Genomic DNA, 19064 nt, shown 5'->3' with positions numbered 1-19064 from the left:
AATGAAAGCAGGGGATTAGCAAAATTCATCGAGAGAATTTGATTCTTTGAGTCTGGACCAAAGTGGTGGACTGACAGACAAACATGATCTTTGGAGCCTTACCACTTTATTACGAAATAAAAAAAAAAAAAGAAATAATAAATCCCAAAGATGCAGTTTATTCCAAAGCAGTACTTGATTTGACATTTTGGTATGTTTTAAGCTTCTCTGTTTTTGTAAGCCAAGCAAAACAATGACTGCATCAGTTAAAGATTTCCTGAGAGGTTAAGTCATGAATTCAAGCGATTTGGGGAAACTGCTGAGTGCATCTCCAGGTGTTTCCATGGCACAGACTACCAGGGACCCCCTCATACCATTTGGCATGAGGAACATTTTGGAAATGTTTATGTCTCATCGCTTGTTTCAATTGTTTGCAGGTTAGGGTATTATGGATAAACCTGTATTGGAGACAATGTCTGTTGATCTGAGGAGACTGACAGGCAAATGAAATGGGAACATTTCTAATTCTATGAGGACCCCTGGTGGCAGGAGAGGGACATAACAGATCCAGATAAGGTGTGTGAAATACTGAATCCTCTGTGACTCAAACATCTACTGGAGTCTAGTAAAGTCACAACTGTTTAACTTGATGGCAACAGAATCTATATTTATGCTAACAACATAAAGTCATACATAGGTCATATGTGCATTTTTGCCTGAGTCTTTCAGAGAGATGTTTATGCTAACACTGCTGGCAGGTTGAGATTTATGTCAGGGTGGAGATAGATTTAATAGCTTATGTCACCACTTCACTATTTAGTTAATGAAAGATCTTTCCTCACCTCTACCTTAATTTTCAAAAAACACATTTGTAAAAAATCTCATTTTGTTGACAAAATTAGTGTATCAAAGAGACTCCAAATAAAAGTCAGCAAAGTATCTCACACTGATTGTCTACTTGTGAACATCGATATGTGTTGATAAGACAATAATGATATTAAAAAACACAAACCAGAACAACATTTTCACAATATGTTAATATTGTCTTTACAAGCGACACCTGCACCCAAAAAGCTCATTTAGAAAAGTTCCCAAATATTAAAAATACAAACAAAACAGAATAAACAACAAATAAGAATAAGAGTACAACAAACTATGGCAAATTCATTTTTCCCATCATTTTTTTTCATTTTCAAATTAATTTCACTTTGCAACTGCTGAGACACAATCCTAAGAAATTACAGTCGTATGAAACAGAAATTAGTTTATGAAACAAACAAACATAGTTTGCTACTTTGCCTGGGATTGAAAGTAGAGAAGTTTGCGCAGGAAGTTAAAGGAACCAGGCATTTGCTTGTAGAGCCCTTTTGCAGAGTTTTGAGAGACTTCATTGTTAACCTGCAAATAAGTACAGCCAAATCAGATGCGAGCACGTTTAAATTAAAAAGGTCAAAACGGTCAAGTTAGTAAGAGAAACTCACTATCATCAGCATTGTGGCCAAGTCTTCGGTAACAACATTTTCCTCAAGAATACGGTCTAGTGTCTCAACATACCAGGAGCCAGACTGGGTGTCTCTCCAAGAAACGTAACCTGTATTCACATGGTTAAAGTAGCATTGAGGAGACATGCATAGCAAATCAAGTCAATCTATAGCTCTGACCTGCACCTGACAAAACTGTGTTATTCATCAAAACAAATACAGATGCACGAATGCAACACACACCGGGAAAAGTAGAGTAGGACACCAGAATGTCACTCGGGGTGGGCAGCGTGGTTCTGGCGTCCACTTCGTCGGACGTGCTCAGAGAATCGCTGCTGGAGGACATGGGAATGGCGTCCGTCTGATCATCTGCTCCACCGATGGATGGCTCAGCCTCATCAGGGGACACCTCAAAGCCTGTGTCTTTTTCACCTCAGGGACAAAAACACATTTCCTTATGAGACCACTTTGCATATGTAACTTTTAAATCTTTTATGTAAGATTATGAACTTTACACATGATTTTTACTTTGAGTTATTTAATAGTATGTTTAATGTTAGCTACCTCCTCCACAGGCCTGGATGAAGAAAAGTTTGGGTTTGCCCTGTAAGGATGGACAATGCTGGCCATTTAGGTAGTTTGTGATGTACTGAACTGGGACATACTGTCCGTCCACACCATACACAGCACCAGGGAAGCGGTTGTGGCTCACCTATAAACATAAATATGAGCCTGCATTAAGTTTTACAAGTCCTTTAGATCTGAGCTTGAGTAGGTCAGAGAGAAAGGTGTGATAGCATTTTATCATGTGGCAGTGGACAGAAAACATCCACTGACATTTCAACAGTCACGGGTATAACAAACAGTAAGCCATGAATGATGCCAGAGACTGCAGGACATGTCTTACCTCAGTCCCATGGGACAGCATGATGACCACACAGCAGTCATACTGTGAATGGTCCATCTTAGATAAAGCTGACAGCTCATGTTTGATTTGCTGAAATGCAGAAATGACTGTGAGATTTACAACCACGTGCTCACAGGTATACACGTGCTTTCAGGACACAGAAGCAGGAGAAAAATATTCTTACCCTTTGTTTCAGGTTTGTCTTCACTTCAACGATAAAGTTGAGAGACTTGAATCTGTTCTCCAGTTTGTCGCAGTCTATGTGGGACCCTTTGCGATTGTTCAGCTCGCTCTGGGGTTCAAACTCCACATTGTTTATGATAAGGCAATGTCCGCATGGGCTGGCGTCCATTTTATAGCTCTGATACACACATACACAGAAAAATGAAGCATCTATTGATTGTAACCTGCGTGATCATACATGGTACTCACCTGAACACTATCCCGTCGAGTTCTGCCTTGAGGTCTTGGTCTCATGTGATCCTTGTCAGGTGCTGCAGCATAACCATCGATATGGGTTAAGCATCAAGGAACTTACCAGACTCTTATGGAAATGTACATTAACAGCTTTGCTTGCTTACATGGGCCGAGAGTAGGACTGGGTTTTTGTACTGGACAGAGAGGAACATCATCTTTTCTTTGCTTGTCCACATCCATTGGAGAGGCTGTTAAAGAAACAAACAGCACATATATGTTGTACAATAAATTTCACCAAAGTGTTCATATTACAAGAGTCATAGATTATTGTAATCACCAAGACTTTGAGGGCATTTTGGCATCAGTATTCATAAAATATACCATAGTATCATACACTTACAAACAGGGAGAGGCTGGAGAACGGGACGAACAACCTGAGTGGGTGTAGCAGGCTGTAGATGAACGGTAGGTGCTCCATTCTGTAGGAGCTCTGCCAAACTGTGCTGACCTGTCTCCTGAAGGCATTCCAGAAATAATGGAAAGGCTCGACTCCCACGAGTCTCTAAATCCCGGACTAACTGTCTGGCCTGGTCACGTCTGGTTCCAGAGCTCTGACAGGAGAGACAGAAGATAAGCAGTAACTAAGTGTTCCACGAACAATACAGAATTAACCGGAAGTAACCCGCACAGCAGTCTTACCTTTATCTCATCGATCATGTCTTGGGTAAAAACTCCTTTTTCAAGAAGGCCATCGTAGATGTTTGAGGGATCCAAATCTCTAACGAGAGTGGTCCTGTTGCGCTGAAGAATCTTCTTGAGTCTTTCCTCCATTCACAACAAACGACCTCAGTGAGGGAGACAGAGAAATATCGTAACACTCGGAACTAACAAATTTTGTTACGCTTATACAGCCAGTCGTTATCCTATAATGACCCCACTCGCCTGTCAAGTGGAAATGATACCATAGTCCTGTACAAACATTACACTTTTCCTTTACGTTTCTCGTATTTCTAGTCGGTTGCATTAACCATTTCCTTGTTTACATCACCGTTGTCTATGATTGGTCCAATGAGAATGCACGCAGAGAAAAAAATAGGGTGCATTTGATTTGTTTTAGCTACAAGCCGCTGGTACACGACCAGCGTACCTCAATACGCTCAGCCTAAAAATCGCGGCGCGTCGAACAATAAACCGAACTCACACCAGTGGAGCATACATTGTCACCAAATACTGACGCTGAGCGCCTCCCCTCTTCTCCTGCTTCGCAGCAGCAGGTTGTCGGCTCACAGTGGAGGGAGGAACTGTGAGATGCTGCCGAACGCACCCGTTGCATTTCGCTGTATTTTCCCCATCACCAACAAGCTGAAGAACATCAACACGTTAGCCAAATATGTGGCGTAGTACCGGTTGACTGCATCTGCTTGAGGTGACAGGGAACGTAACGTTAAAGCTGTTGCGTTTGGGCAGATAGCTAGCTGCTGTAGAAACGTTTATAACCATGTAAAAAACTGCGTGAGCTTTTTATCTTTGACAATCAGCGGTAATGTCATAGCCAGCTCACCTGTCAATAGGATCATGATATTGTAATATCTGTTGCTGTAGCTAACATTACATAGCTTGCCTAGCTTTTATAGCGCATACTATAATGCCACCCTATTTAGCTAAGTTACCCGGTTGTCTTCATTATTATGCATTATTGCAAGGCCAACATCATTATAAAGGGAAAGCTGCGGTCAGATTTGCAAGTGAGCTAAAGGCGATTTCAGTTCTGAAAATCCTTAGATTTAATCCACTTGATATGTTGTAGGTAATTGTGATGGCTCGGTCAAAGATGTCTGTGCCGCTGGCTGTGGTGGTGGTCGTCTCGGTGCTGCTCACGGGAGCAACCCATGCCACGCCTGAGATGGATCCGTACAAAATTTTAGGAGTAACCAGGAATGCAAACCAGGCTGAGATCAAGAAGGTCTATAAGCGGCTTGCAAAAGAATGGTACATGCTTTCACATGACACTGACCCGTTTTGATAAGTCACCCTAACCTCAGTTCTTACCTAATGAGTATCTTCTCCTCAAGGCATCCTGACAAAAACAAAAATCCAGGTGCTGAGGACATGTTTATTAAGATTACCAAATCTTATGAGGTTAGTCTTTTTTTTTTCTTTTTGATGGAATCAATATATTTTGCAGATGATATGTGCATGTAAGCTGTGGTAAAAGCCACCAAGCAGCACAAGTAGAGGATGTCTGCCATACTGATATTTGTTTTACCCCCAATCCAGATCCTGTCCAATGAAGATAAACGTACCAATTACGACCGTTATGGACAGACTGATGACACCCAACCATACGGCAGTGGTCACTATGGTCATCGCCACGATAGCTTTTACTTTGACGAGTCCTTCTTCAGTTTTCCCTTCAATAGCAAGAACCACAGGGACTTTGGTGACAGCAAGTACATATTGCACTTTGACCAATATGTCAACGACGTGGTGCCTGACAGCTACAAGAGACCATACCTGATAAAGATCACCTCTGACTGGTGCTTCAGCTGCATCCACATCGAGCCTGTCTGGAAGGAGGTGGTGCAGGAGATGGACACTCTAGGTTTGGAGTGAACCTATGAATCATCCAGCATTATCCAGTACTGCTGCCAAGTATGAAATTGCACAGGGCGAGTTGAAAAAGTTGATGTGTGTGTATGTTTGTGGATATCCCATCTTTGCAGATGTCGGAATAGGTGTGGTGGATGTTGGCTATGAGAGACGGTTAGCCAATCACCTTGGTGCTCATCGCACACCATCAATACTTGGAGTCATTAATGGCAAAGTGACATTTTTCCATTTTGCTGTAGCTAAGGAGCACCTACGACAGTTTGTGGAAGACCTTCTTCCTCAGAGACTTGTGGAGCGGGTATGTATCTGCCTGTCTTCTGTGCAAAAATGACTGAAGCATTGCTTGATATGTAAACTATAACATAGGTGAACAGACTTCTAGAAGACAGAAGATGGACTGAATTTAAAATGAGTGAGACATATTGCATTTTCTCCATTTAAGGTCACCGACAGGAATAACCTGCAGTTCTTGAACAGCTGGCATGAGCTCAACAAGCCACATGTGCTTCTGTTCGACCAAGTGCCCGTAGTTCCTTTGCTATATAAAGTAAGCTCTTGCCTTGCTTTTTTTTTTTTTTTAATGAAATGTACTTCAAGTGTCACTGACTGTAATTGCAACACTAACACAAACATGTTAATAATTTATCCCTGCTTCTCCATAGCTGACAGCTTTTGCATATAAGGACTACTTGCAGTTTGGCTATGTGGACCAGGGCCTTTCAGAGACTGCCAATCTTCAGAAACAGTTCAATATTAACACTTATGCTCCAACCATGCTAGTCTTCAAAGAGAACATTGACAAGCCTGCTGACATTATACAGGTAAATCACAACAGGAAAGACAGTAGTTCCACTTTTTTTCTAGTCATTGTTATCTATACACTTAACTGGTTGTGTTTGTGTTCGATCAAATGTCACCCAGCTCCTTTTTTTCGTCTGTGGTCATGTTTGTTCTCTGCAGGCCAAAGGAATGAAAAAACAAATTATTGATGAGTTCATGTCAAACAACAAATTTCTCCTTGTGCCGCGGCTGGTTAATCAGAAGCTCTTTGATGAGCTCTGTCCTGTCAAACAGTTCCATAGACGCAGAAAGTGAGAAAACCTTTTTATTTTCTTCACATACATTCACAGTTTGTTTGTTAGTTGTTAAACTACTGCTGTGTCTTTTCTCCCCTCAGATACTGTGTCCTGCTGATCACAGGTGAAGAAGAGACCTTTTCTTTTGGGAACCAGGCGTTTCTCTCTTTTGCCTCCACTAACGCCAGAGAGGTTGTGAGGTTTGCCTACGTGTATCAGCGGCTACAGCAACCCCTTTGTGATATCCTCATGCAGAACAAGGACAGTGCACGGTCACCAACACAGGTACAACTCATACATGTCCAACACTACAGCTGCTGGTTCCACTCTGACGCTACTTGAGAACTGGTGTCGTTTTAGAATATGGAATGTGTGAAGTGAATCCAGCATATTTGTTTTAATGAATAGTAGAATCATGTATTAGTGCACAGATTTGAGGCAAAGTAATGACTTCAATGGTTATTCCTCAATTACACCTTTAAAACAAACACTTCAAAAAATATTTTAAATGGTCTAATTTGTATTATTTCTTAATATTACATTATTAACAACATTATTATTTCTTAATAATGCTTCCAAAAAAAGTTCCAAGATTAATATTACAAAACGAGTACCTTGAACTCAGGTTGTAATCCTGGAGAGGCGTAATGCTGCAGGCAAGGCCTTGTTCAAGCCAGTGACTGTTTGGAACGGCAGTGAGGAAGACAAGCAGCGTCTGCTGGAGGAGCTGGAGCGACTTCAGAGGGACCCGTCCATCCTCACCCATGATGCTGTGCTCCCTGAGCTCAACAACGAGTTTGCCTCTGTATGTTCCCTTTGAGAAAAAAATAGTGCGTTTGAACATGTTATGCCAGTATTCATATGACCAAGGACTGTTTGTCAAATATGAACCGCCAGTCCTGCTAACTCATGTATAAATACTTCCACTGTAGATGTTTGTAATCCGATGGATCTATGCATCTTATGATTACCTCTCTGAAGTCATCGATGATATCCTGCATAACAACTGGTAGGTAGATATCTTTAATTCTGTGACTGAAGTTACATGTTGTATTCAGTTAAGCAGTTCCATTTAATGTAAGAATTCTATGTTAAAGATTTCAGAGGTTTAAAATTGAACTACAGCAGAATTTAATTTTCAAGCAAGCTTCCTTGCACCTGTTACGAAAGAACACGTGGTGAGAGCACAGTTGTATGTTGTTGCACTGAGACATCTGTGACAAATTGCAGGCGTGAGATGATGCCTCTTCTGTCCCTCATCTTCTCTGCTTTGTTCATCTTGTTTGGAACTGTGGTCATCCAGGCCTTCAGGTTGGCTCCTTTACTATACACATTTCACTAACCCACAGAAAACTGTAACCATGGAAACATCACTTTCTTCTGGGATTAGTTTAAGACTTAGTACAAAGAAAGATATGAAAGATAAGCCAAAGAAAACAAAGTGGAACAATTAAAGGTATTAATTTTGTTCTTCTATGCCTGCACATCGCCTTTGGGGAAAAAAACGCAACTTTTTGTTGTGTGTTTTTCAGTGACTCAAGTGATGATAAACAAATTAAGCCAAAGGCAAAAGATGGAACTAATGCTGAAAATGGTTCACCAGGGACATCAAGGTAAGACTACATTTAGGATTTATACATTTTATAAAGTGCAGGATTTACCATCATACTTTTAATTTCTTTATTTTTTATTAATAGTCGGCCTCCCAAGAAGAATTTTGTAGAGGTGACAGAGCTGACGGATATCACTTACATGAGCAACCTGGTGAAGCTCAGGCCAGGACACATGAACATAGTGCTGGTTCTCACTGACGCCTCCAAGAATATTCTTCTTAGCAAGTTTGCCAAAGAGGTCTACTCCTTCACAGGGTAGGATAAACGTTCACTTGTGATTGTTGTGCAACACATAGATTCCATTATATGAGGTTTTATTGTGTAGCAAACAGTCCTGTTTATAGATACTTAATCATATTCATTCTTTCAACATTCTCCTCTCCTAGGAGCCTGACGTTGCATTTCTCCTTCCTGAATATTGACAAGCACAGCCAGTGGATGAACACTCTGCTGGAATATGCACAGGACGCCATGCAGATTGATGCAGATGAGGATGAAAACCACAAGATGGACTACATTGGCTATGTGCTGGCACTTAATGGCCACAAGAAGTACCTTTGTCTTTTTAAACCAGTCTACACTGGGGAAGACCTTGACAGTAAGTCATCCGAGGATGAAGCGGGCATCTCAAAGGGGAGGTCGAGGTCCAGTTCTCGTGATGACCACCCACCACGCAAATCCAACCGATCCCGCAGCATATCCACCCTGCAGATCCACCACAAACTGGACCGCCTGGGGTTGTGGATGGAAAGGCTCATGGAAGGCACACTGCCTCGCTACTACATCCCTGCCTGGCCAGGACTAGACAAGATCACTCCCAATAAATAGATAAAGGAGAGTAAAGAAGGACTTACTATTTATCTACTGTTACACTCCCCTTGTGTTAGGCTAGAGCTGCCTTTCTTGCACTTGAGATATTTTAATAGTTACTAATGTCTTTTAAAGTTGGATCAAGATTACAAACTTGGCTTCAGTGCAACTACTGTGGGATGGGTCCTTTAGCATATCCCTCTTAAACTCATTGCATGCTGTTTTATGTGTATGTATCATTTAGGCAAATGCTGCTGCTACAGCCTTGTGAACAGAAAACAACATCACTGTGGCCTTCATGCCATATCCTCCCACACTAAAGGAGGCAGGATAACTGCCTTCATCTTCATTGGTGAATACTGTGAAGAGAGGTGCATGTCTTTAACAATAATTGTCCGTTTTAATGCATCTCTGCCCTTTTTGTTCTCTGTTGTAGATTACTGTATCCCTTGAATGCTGGCTCGCTTGTGCAATAAAGCATACTGCTGTAATGCCTTTTACCCCAGACCTCAACGTTTTTTCCATGTTCTTCCGGATCATGTTATTGCATCAAAAGAAAATGTTTCCACTCTTGATCTCGTGGTTTAAAATGTACTCCACTACAAGATTAATGAAGAAGGCTTGGTCTGTCTAACTAGCCAGTAGCTTTACGTAGCAAACATAAGGAACAGGCTGTCCATTTCTTTTTCTGAATGTTTCCCTGAATGCCCACGATTGACTCATATAATATCATTATGTCATCTTGAATTCTGTAGACATGAAAGTAAAGTCGAGTGCGCTTGTTTGGTTTATCAACTTGTTTTGTCAACATTAAGCGTAAGAAATGTCATTAATATCCTTTTAAAGGTACTATGTGATGTAAATATTGTATATAATCATGTTATCTATCATACCCATATTTTAAAGTATGCAACTTAAAAGATTTTGTGAATGTTTTACATGGATTTATCAAAATGCTGTACTTGTTATTATTTTTTTGTTTTATAGTTTTCATTAAGATTTTATTTTAAGTTAGTGTAAAAAAATATGTCTGCTCCTACGTTTCAGTTAATCTTCTGCATTTATCCTCTTGCTGGTTGTAATAAAATGCTTTATGTTTGTTAATTAAAACAAAAAATTGTATGTATGTTATTTGGAGAATTTGCTTTCCTTACCAACTTAATTAAGCATTGAACATTTGATGACAAATAACCTAACAATCATGGCAGCTCCTTAATCTTAGTTCTCTCTAAACCTTGAGTCGATGATTTTTAAACACACATTTCAATGTAACCACTGCATATACTTGGGAGTTTTGTATGTGTATGTGTGTGTGTGTGTGTGTGTGTGTGTGTGTGTGTGTGTGTGTGTGTGGAGTTGGAGGAGTAATCTAACAATGTGACAAGGTTCAAAACAGTGAATTTAAATTTTGCTATTAAAAATAATATTTGGCACTGAATAAAAAAAAACTGTAGTGCAAAGGGTATTGGCAAGTACTGGGACTAAATAAAAGTGTTCAAAAAACAAAAACACTCTAATTTTTTATTTTAAATATATATAAATATATATTTCAGAATAAAAATTTTAATATACAAAAATTTTAAATATTTTTGTGCCACTATTTTTTATTGTCAACAGGATGCAGTGGGCGGACATACTAAAGACAAAACCTCGGTCGACCCGAAGTCTGTTTCTGACATGAACAAACACTTACATGCATGCACAGTAACGGCCTCTGTGAGTCCACACGGAGTCCTCCCCCACCGGAATGGATCAAAGTTGACTTTTCACGGACGGAACCGTCGCTAACGTTAGCTAACAGCTGCTGCTATCACAGCTAATCACAGCTATCACAGTTACATGGATGTAAAGCAGGTTACGGGGTGCAGATCTAAGGATCAATGATCTTTAATGCCCTTATCTCGCGGTATCTTATCTAACGTGTTAATTATTACGATATCTCGAGATAACGCGATAAAATCATCCGAGAAAACAAGGTTTGTGATCTCAAGATCATGAGATGTTGAAGAGCAGGTCGGTGGTTAGTGAGGCCGGCAGGAGGGCGCTGCTCACCGCAGGATGGATGGAAGTTCAGTTTGAGTTTCTATGGTTAGGTTGACACTCAATCTGTGTAAATACTACAGCCTATGTGTAGACATTTGTAGTATTTTAAAGGGGAGAAAGCAAGTGAGGCTTCCCCCTTTTAGTGGCGAGCGCCCAATTTCAGAATTTCAGAAGTTTTTTGAAAACTTTGGATCCAGAGACGTGCTCGGGGGGAGCCTGGGAGCGCCATGCCCGGCCTCGGCAGGGTTCAGGGCGGACTTCAGTGTCCACCAGGCGTGCGGTTCTGTAAACTCTGTGTAATTGCTTGAGCTTCTCTCTTCCTCTGTGAATCTCTGGATTAGGATGATTGAACAGCTTGTAAATATTTAAAAAGTTAGTTTGATCTTCTCCCTCCCACACTGTTTTGCTTCAGATAAATACTGCCTTTGGTACTGCTTAATCTGTGCTCTCCATTGCAGCTACTGACACTAATACTGATGATGTCATTATCACTATGTAAATAACCAATCAGTTATTAAATCATAACACACCCACACTTCTTCCTTCCAGACTACCTTTTCAAAGTGGTATTCTGAGCAAAGTGTAAGCCACAAGTCACCACACTAGTCCAACTGTTGGTAATGTGTTTACAAGCTGGTTTGTGGACTGACAATAATCAACAGAGAATAAATAAATATAAATAAATAAGCTTATAATATGATGGATTCAAACGGTTAATTAAGTTAACATTCATAATATTGTCTACAAAGTTATGGCAGCACATCTGCACTAACTGTTCTTCTTCATGGGACAGATGAGAAGTGTTTCATCCTTAGAATGGACTTCGAGGACTTATATCATGTTACGTCTCTTTATGTACAGTAGACTTGAAGTTTGCCAGTATTTCTATTACTCCTCTAACTGTAATAAACATTGCTTGTATTGTAATACAGTGTTTTCATTTACTCATTGGTTAATCAAGCGTGTGCCAGTGAGCTCTGATGAACTCCCACATGCATCCCTTGTTGTTAATGTGAAATTGCATGACTTTGAATTGGCAAAAAAACAGACTGCCAAAAGGTATTGTCACTTTATAAACTCCTAATGAAGTCATATTTGTGTCTTGATTGATACTGTTAGTGTTATATTGTCTTATAGTAGCATTCTGTGTATCTTCTGCAGTACTGTGTCGTGCTGTGTAGTTCCGTCACAAGGTGGCAGTTTACCCTCAGGATTAGGCTTGAGCTTTTCAAGTGGTGCCAAAGTTCCCCTTGTTGCATTGTGTTTGTCCTACCTTTCTTTACGTGCCATTTCACTTTTTACCTGAGCTTATTAAGATGACTAGTTAAGTGATGTGTTTCAGTTCCAGTAAGGCTGTTCTGAAACCTTAGAATTCCAGATTAAATTGTATTTCTGACAGTTGAAGTGATACCACACAGTGAAAATATCTCACTGCAATTAAAAGCCCTACACTCAAAACCTTACTTAAGTATTATCAGGAAAATGTACCTAAAATATACAGAGTAAAAGTACTCATTCTGCAGAAGACCTTGTCAGTATTTAGTATAATATATATGTTTTTGGATAAATACAATTGCTGAATTCATGTGGAATTTGCATTTTACTGCTGTAGATGTTCAAGGTTGTGTTCACTTTAATTAATTTATATACTCTTGAGTAGTTTAATCTACAGCAAAGCATCATATTCTATACAATTCCTATATTTGTAGCGTTGTTGTTCTGTTAAAAACATATCTCTAAAAAATGTCCAATGTTTTAAGTTTATTTAGCTTAAGGAGGAACTAATGCTGTCTGACAAATTAGAAGTATAAGGTTACATAAAATGGAAATACTTAAGTAAATCACAAGTGCTTCAAATTTGATTACAGGACTTGAGTAAATGTATCGACTAACTGATAGCTATTAACTTGATCATTGTTTCAACCTAAGACTATTGGTAAGTTTCCTGCACAGTGTACATGTTGTTGCTCTCCTTGTTGCAGTTTCTATTTATTTTATCTGTGTAACTATACACACTAATCAACAAACAGAAAACTGAAGGAATGCAGAGCAACAAAGAACAACGCAGAGCACGGGGATTGCAGGAAACTCAAAGGAACAAAACAGATGTAGAGAACCAATTAAACACACACAAACTGACAATCCCAGCTAGGAAAGCACAGGTGTAAACAGGTGAGGTAACAAGACTCAGGTGAAACTAATCAGGGGAGGAGGAAATGAAAATCTAAACCGGACACAAGGGAAGAAAAACTACAAAATAAAAAAGGAAACTAACTAAACAGAAACTTCAAACCATGACACTATCCAGCAGAAAACCAGAGACATTGATTAACTAGAGAACAGTTGTGTTCAGAACAGCTTTGTTGGATTAGTGTATCTGAATTTAAGATCATAGCTGTAAGAAAGTATGTACGCCCCTTACCCTGACACACTGCAATGCAATATATTAATAATATAAACTATACATTCAAATAGTATTATTCAGGACCGTCACATATGTACCATGTGAAATATACATACATACTTTGATTAAATAGAATGAAATCAAGGTATCAGTTATGGTGCAATGAATAAAGGTGCATCCTGGTCTCACTTAAAACACGTGTCAGCCACTTTTGATGAGGTGGCAGATTCCCTTCTTGTGTTTTTAATGATAGCGCTGACAAGAACTCCGTGTAAACATATGGATTAGAGCTTGCTCAAATGTCACTGAGAAACATCACACAAACATGAAAATGTCATCGCTGAGGTCATTAGGCACTGATGACAGATTTACGCTTTCCCACACACTGAGCAGCTACTCAGTAGCAGCAGCTATACAAGTTACACCCTTGTTTTAACAGAACCACACGCTGCAGAATATCATAATATTTATACAATTTCATGTATACATTGTCTAACCTTTACTCAAGCAGCCATACATCATTAATGAGTCAATGGCCTGAAGGTTACTGCACTTACTGAACTCCAGAGGAGGTATATAAAGAGTGACTCCCCTCAGGACAATGTTACCTTCCACTGCTGCAAGTCTTCTGACCATCTCAGCAAGGTAAGGACTTTAATTCTTGCCTTTAACCATAACATCAGTTGTATTAAAAATATTTTTGTTAGCTCTATTTTTTTATATTTTTAAGAATTTTATCTGACAATAGTAAACATAAAAACAAGACTGCACTTATTTCCAATTTATGAGACTGAAAAAATAAAGATAAAACTTGATTTAGTTGTCAGCACAAGGAAAAATTTCAACCTTATGACACCACATACAGTATTTGTTAGGAGAGCATATCACTGTACTGAACCATACACCTGAATAATACAGTAACATCTTTAATATATGTTGCTAGAAGTAGTTAGAGTAGCCAAAAATTGTTACAAAAAACTGTCACTTTGGAGAACAAGCAAACAACTACTCAAGCAAAAGTGGAAGTAGTCATCAAAATCTTGAGAGTTAAGAGTGCAAATGAATCACTGGAGTAGTGAGTATTTTAAGGAGCAAAAAAAAAAAAGAAAAAAAGAATGAAATAAAGGGTAAACGGTTTAACATTCACCTGTATGTAAAATGCACAGTGACACAAATATCACATAAATGTTACATCAAAAATAATAACAGATTACTGGAATTAGTTCATTATCTGTCAGGCAGTAAAATTAACTTGCGATTACCTAACTCCTGTCTTTACACAGATGACTTCAGGTTTTCGCTTCATTGCGGTCCTTAGTTTGACCAGTGGACTATGGATGGGTGCAAATGTGAGTAATAAATGTTGTGGCCTAGAAGGCTACAGTGTACTCCATAGCAGATGTGCTACTCTTCAGAAATGTAGGGTTCACAACTGTACGTGAGCAAAGGTCAGTGCATACCAGACCATCACACGTATGAGTTTCTTGGAGATCCAATACTAACACATTGGGCATTAATGTGGAATTAGACCTCCCACAGATTCTAAATGGACACAATATTTGTGAGTTGTGTATGGTACTGATGCGGGATGAGGAGCCCTGTCCCACAGCTGATGTCCTAAATCCTCTTAAAGGCGTTCAGTGAGTTTGAGGTCAGGGCTCCCGGCTCTGCTGTGGACTGCGTTGCCGCTAGTCGCTTTTTGGAAACAATGTCACTAAGAAGGTCTAAAAAGTCAGCTCCATTGTCAGGATGTTTGTTCAAGATGAACTCACCTCACCTGAAAGCGGACTTAAATGCCTCTTTAATAGGTATGATGGGTGCAATGAGACTGCAGTGTATGTTTCAGCACTCCTTACACTGAGAAGTATGTCAACTTTCATTGACTTATTTCATTGGCCAAACGATTCTGCTTGGCTCAGTCCGTGCAGATTGTCCAGTCCATGACCTTATGTCTCACAAATTCAAACATTTTCACTTAGATCACTTATCCTTTTATCCCTTTCTGCCTGACCAGTGTGAATCCTGCTTGAGACATGTGAGCCTTTATCAGACAGTTCTTCGAAGTTGAGGTCATAACTAATGATGTGTTCTTTACATTCACAGACAGAATGTCAGACAAAAACAGGTTGGTACCTCTTCTGCTCAAAATACAGAAATCACTACTGTCTGATTGCAGCCCAGTAGTGGAAGAAGTATGCAGATCTTTTAATGAAGTAAAAGTAGCAATATCATACTGTAAAAATACATGAGAATAAAGTTCTGCATTATAACAGTGTTAGCAACAAAAAGTGCTTTAAGTATCAAAAGTACTCTGTTGTGATTTGAATACTTCTGCATCATAAATTATATTGTTCAATTACAGTCACTATAACATTAGTATATTAATGTTGTAGCTGGTCAAGGTGGAGTTAATTTTAACCACCAAATATTATATGCTTTTCTATTTGGTACTTTAAATTTATCACTTTAGAAAAACATTATAGGTTTTCAAGTGTAAAATTTAATTTTTTTGAACTACTAAATTAAGGTGCAAATTAAATTAAGGTGTAGATTTAAATTGGCCTCCTATGGCACAGCTTAGGCTTGACTTCATTTGCTCTTTCAGTCAGTATTAATAAGCTGAACTATTTCCTCATCAGTTTAATGCTTTGACTTTGAATAAATACGGTACCATTTGGGTGTTTATAAAATAAGGCTGATTAATATTTATTCTATCGTCCCTTTAACATGACGGTTGTGTTTTAGAGGACTGCTGTAAGCCCTGTCCGTCTGGTTGGACTCAGTTCGGCTCTCGCTGTTTCATGTTTAACTATGCCGAAAAGGATTGGGCTGATGCTGAGGTAATATGTGATAACAGTAATTCTGTAATACATTAATAACTGTACTTATTAGCGCTAGTTTGATTTGTTACATATGAGACATTCAAGTGTCCGTTGTTGTTTGTCCATTCAATATTGTCCACCTCTCTCATTGCAAGCTCTGTTCGTCTCCGACATCTCTCCATTATTCATTCACCCCCACCCTCCATATTTTTATTGCCTCTAAACTGGCTTCCTCACAATAGATGTTTTGCATTGGCCTTGGAGGGAATCTGGCTTCACTCAAAGCGGCTGAAGATTACACATTTCTCAGAGATATCGTAAAAAAATCAACAGGTTCAGATAAATCTACTTGGATTGGAGGCTTTGATGCAGTCAAGGTGAGTGATTTACATATAATTTAGTAGCTGCATAAAAGGGATACAGACTGCAAGACAATGAGACATACATGGACATGATGCGATGTTAGTCTAAACTCCATTAATCAATATATTTATATTAACAATGGATCAAATGACAGTGTTAAAAGGATTCTTTTTCATCAAACCTACTGAGAATTTCCACTCATTCTGCAGCTCTGCAGCACTTCATAGTTTCTTTAGCCCATTTCCCTTTTCAGCCCCATTTCAGCCATTTATTAGACAAGAAGCTCAGATGAACCCACAACATGCTCCAAGCAGGAGGCAGACTGCTGGTGAAAAAAGTGGAACATCTAGGTAATGAGCTAAATGGTGGAGACCAAAATAGAGCTATGCGACTCATCAGCTTGAAGGGAAAATATGTCCATGGTCTGTTTATAACTCTTCTTTACTACCCGTAATAATCAAAAATTAGTTCTTGCAAGTCTACACAAGGGCCTAATTTCCATTGCAGAAAGATCAGAGAGTTCAGCGTCCTACTTTTGAAGGCCTTTACCTTTAATATTTCAGGCTAATTTCAGACATCTTAAATCTCCCTGAAAATAGGCCAAATAAGAGAAGATGTGAGCTGAAAAAAAAGTCAATGCACTCATCTGAGTTGCCTTAGTTGTTACTGCAAAATACTGAGGCCCAGGGTTCTGCCTGTCAGGCTATGGGCTACATATGAGCTGACCTGTCCTTCTGGTGAAGGTTGGTTTTGGTTGTAGACAGCCTGAGAGGAAGACCTCCTTATAATGACCATTTAAGCTTTTCATTTCAGGAAGGTGTGTGGCAGTGGAGTGATGGCTCAAAGTTTGTCTTCAAAGGCTGGTACCTCGGGGAGCCAAACAATACTGATAAAGCAGAACACTGTATGGAGATTAACTTTGAAGGTACAAATCGATCATGTGTTGTTCTCTTGTCTTTTAAGAAATCTGATCATCATATTTAACATGACAACTAGTCCTTTTGAACTTCATACTAGTGGCATGATGTAACCTGGTGTTTTGTTTTTTATCAGACAAACTGAGACTTCGTGTTGCTCTTGTCTTTTATATCTGCCTGCAGGACAGGACTACGTGAACGACATGAAGTGCAATGAGAAGAAATCTTTCATTTGTGCGTTTGACCTGTGATGCTACATGTTCAGCGACAATGTCATTTCTGTCAAGATAACACCCCTGGATGATATCAGTGATCGAAAACGTTTTGACAATTTGACTGATTTTAAGTTTTTACCAATAAACCGATGCAGTATACTCAGTCACTCTGAAGTGTTGTATAACAGTGTGCCAAAGGCAAAAATTTCCAAACTGATAAAATCCTAAACATTGATGTGGAGATATTAGGAGAAATAGGTGTCTGTCAGTCATGTAAAACATATAGTCTCATTTGACATGTTGCTACACCTTAGCAGTAAAGGTCCAATCCTAGCTGAGCGACTGTAATGAGCATTGTTGTACTGATCTCAGTCTGTCTTCATCTATCTTGTGTCCTTGCACTCCCTGACCTTTCTGTACTGAACCTTTGCTGAGATGGTTTGATAATCTGTAAGACAAATAAGGAGTGGGACCAGGGAAAGGTCAAATAGGATTGCAAACAAATGTCTTGATGTTGGATGTGTTTTCATTATCTCTGCAGAAATCCATGGTTACTTTCTTTTGTTATGAGATCTGGTGTTTGTATTTTTATCTGAGTCATGTCATTATACTTGACAATGTTTAGGGAGTGTTTTGGGAATATCGTGAAAATGCTGAGCAGGTTTTGGCCCTTACCATATATCTTGGCAAAAATTCAAGTGTATGTGTGAGAGAGATAGTTGTAGACGTAGATGTGAATGTGGGTGTGTTATGTGCATTTCGTCTCAATTGAAGAGACTTAGTTACTCCCTTTGCTTTCTGTTTTAATTACTGGAGCCTCATTGGCTGTATCCTGTGTTTGTATTTGTGTTCCTGTGTGTGTGTTTTGAAATTAGATTTAGGAAATATTCATTACAGATGCTTACTCTTATGATGGATACCACTAGGTATCAGTCTTGTGCCTTGCTTACACTCTCCACACACTCCACCAAACCATTCCCACAGAGCAATGGACAGAAACTCTTTCCTCTAACACAGACTTATTTTATCTGGGTTTACACTGCACACACATATATGCACACACAGAGTGATCTATATTCTTAACCTCAGTGCCTCCTGAGGCTTAATGTGCGGTTGGTATGATGTTTTAAAGTTCAATCCATTTATCACTTGACTGTAGGATTTAATTCATCAAAGAAGGGTTAGGATTTGAGGCAGAAATCTAGATAAAACAAGTGATAGTTCGAACAAAGTTAGAAGTATGGATACATAATGGTCTTTAGTATTTTCTGTAATCTCACATCCTGAGTTGGTTGGATCAAACAGCCTTAGCTTGACTCCTGCAGTAGGATTTGAGCTCAGTTCAATTAGAAATAAGAAAATCAATGAAATTAACTGAAGCTGTAAAATGTGGAACAGGTATATCAA

The 19064-nt window shown here is 39.2% G+C and overlaps 3 protein-coding genes and 1 long non-coding RNA gene across 6 annotated transcripts; 2 read left to right on the top strand and 2 right to left on the bottom strand.

Annotated features, from left to right (window-relative positions):
* Positions 1-89: 89 nt before the first annotated feature.
* On the bottom strand, positions 90-3856 carry casp9 (caspase 9, apoptosis-related cysteine peptidase). Its single transcript, XM_046396726.1, has 10 exons — positions 3484-3856; positions 3185-3395; positions 2949-3032; positions 2800-2861; positions 2552-2728; positions 2368-2457; positions 2025-2172; positions 1704-1892; positions 1461-1570; positions 90-1377 (listed from the first exon to the last, which is right to left on the bottom strand). Exons 1-10 carry the CDS (start codon positions 3613-3615, stop codon positions 1270-1272), a joined length of 1311 nt encoding a protein of 436 aa, XP_046252682.1. The 5' UTR covers positions 3616-3856; the 3' UTR covers positions 90-1269.
* A 141-nt stretch (positions 3857-3997) lies between these two features.
* Positions 3998-10019, top strand: dnajc16 (DnaJ (Hsp40) homolog, subfamily C, member 16). Of its 2 annotated transcripts, none has more exons than XM_046396725.1 (15): positions 3998-4210; positions 4592-4773; positions 4857-4923; positions 5062-5386; positions 5508-5692; positions 5837-5941; positions 6057-6215; positions 6355-6485; positions 6572-6755; positions 7096-7275; positions 7403-7479; positions 7701-7781; positions 8003-8083; positions 8168-8338; positions 8470-10019. In XM_046396725.1, exons 2-15 carry the CDS (start codon positions 4601-4603, stop codon positions 8909-8911), a joined length of 2361 nt encoding a protein of 786 aa, XP_046252681.1. In that variant the 5' UTR covers positions 3998-4210; positions 4592-4600; the 3' UTR covers positions 8912-10019. The 2 variants fall into 2 exon arrangements, with proteins under 2 accessions (XP_046252681.1, XP_046252680.1); XM_046396724.1 differs by having other exon boundaries at positions 8165-8338.
* On the bottom strand, positions 6486-11601 carry LOC124063264. Its single transcript, XR_006844076.1, has 3 exons — positions 10587-11601; positions 7085-7284; positions 6486-6716 (listed from the first exon to the last, which is right to left on the bottom strand). It is a non-coding gene; the product is annotated as an uncharacterized LOC124063264 (long non-coding RNA).
* A 1588-nt stretch (positions 11602-13189) lies between these two features.
* Positions 13190-17824, top strand: LOC124063999 (galactose-specific lectin nattectin-like). Of its 2 annotated transcripts, XM_046398171.1 has the most exons (8): positions 13190-13341; positions 13852-13985; positions 14624-14689; positions 15444-15465; positions 16086-16180; positions 16405-16539; positions 17339-17450; positions 17626-17824. In XM_046398171.1, the coding sequence occupies exons 3-8, from the start codon at positions 14624-14626 to the stop codon at positions 17691-17693; spliced, it is 498 nt and encodes a 165-aa protein (XP_046254127.1). In that variant the 5' UTR covers positions 13190-13341; positions 13852-13985; the 3' UTR covers positions 17694-17824. The 2 variants fall into 2 exon arrangements, with proteins under 2 accessions (XP_046254127.1, XP_046254128.1); XM_046398172.1 differs by lacking the exon at positions 13190-13341 and having other exon boundaries at positions 13620-13985.
* Positions 17825-19064: the final 1240 nt, after the last annotated feature.

The sequence above is a fragment of the Scatophagus argus genome, chromosome 8, assembly GCF_020382885.2.
Source record: "Scatophagus argus isolate fScaArg1 chromosome 8, fScaArg1.pri, whole genome shotgun sequence".
In the NCBI taxonomy this organism is placed as follows: domain Eukaryota; kingdom Metazoa; phylum Chordata; class Actinopteri; family Scatophagidae; genus Scatophagus; species Scatophagus argus.
This window is presented reverse-complemented; position numbering and strand designations above follow the sequence as displayed.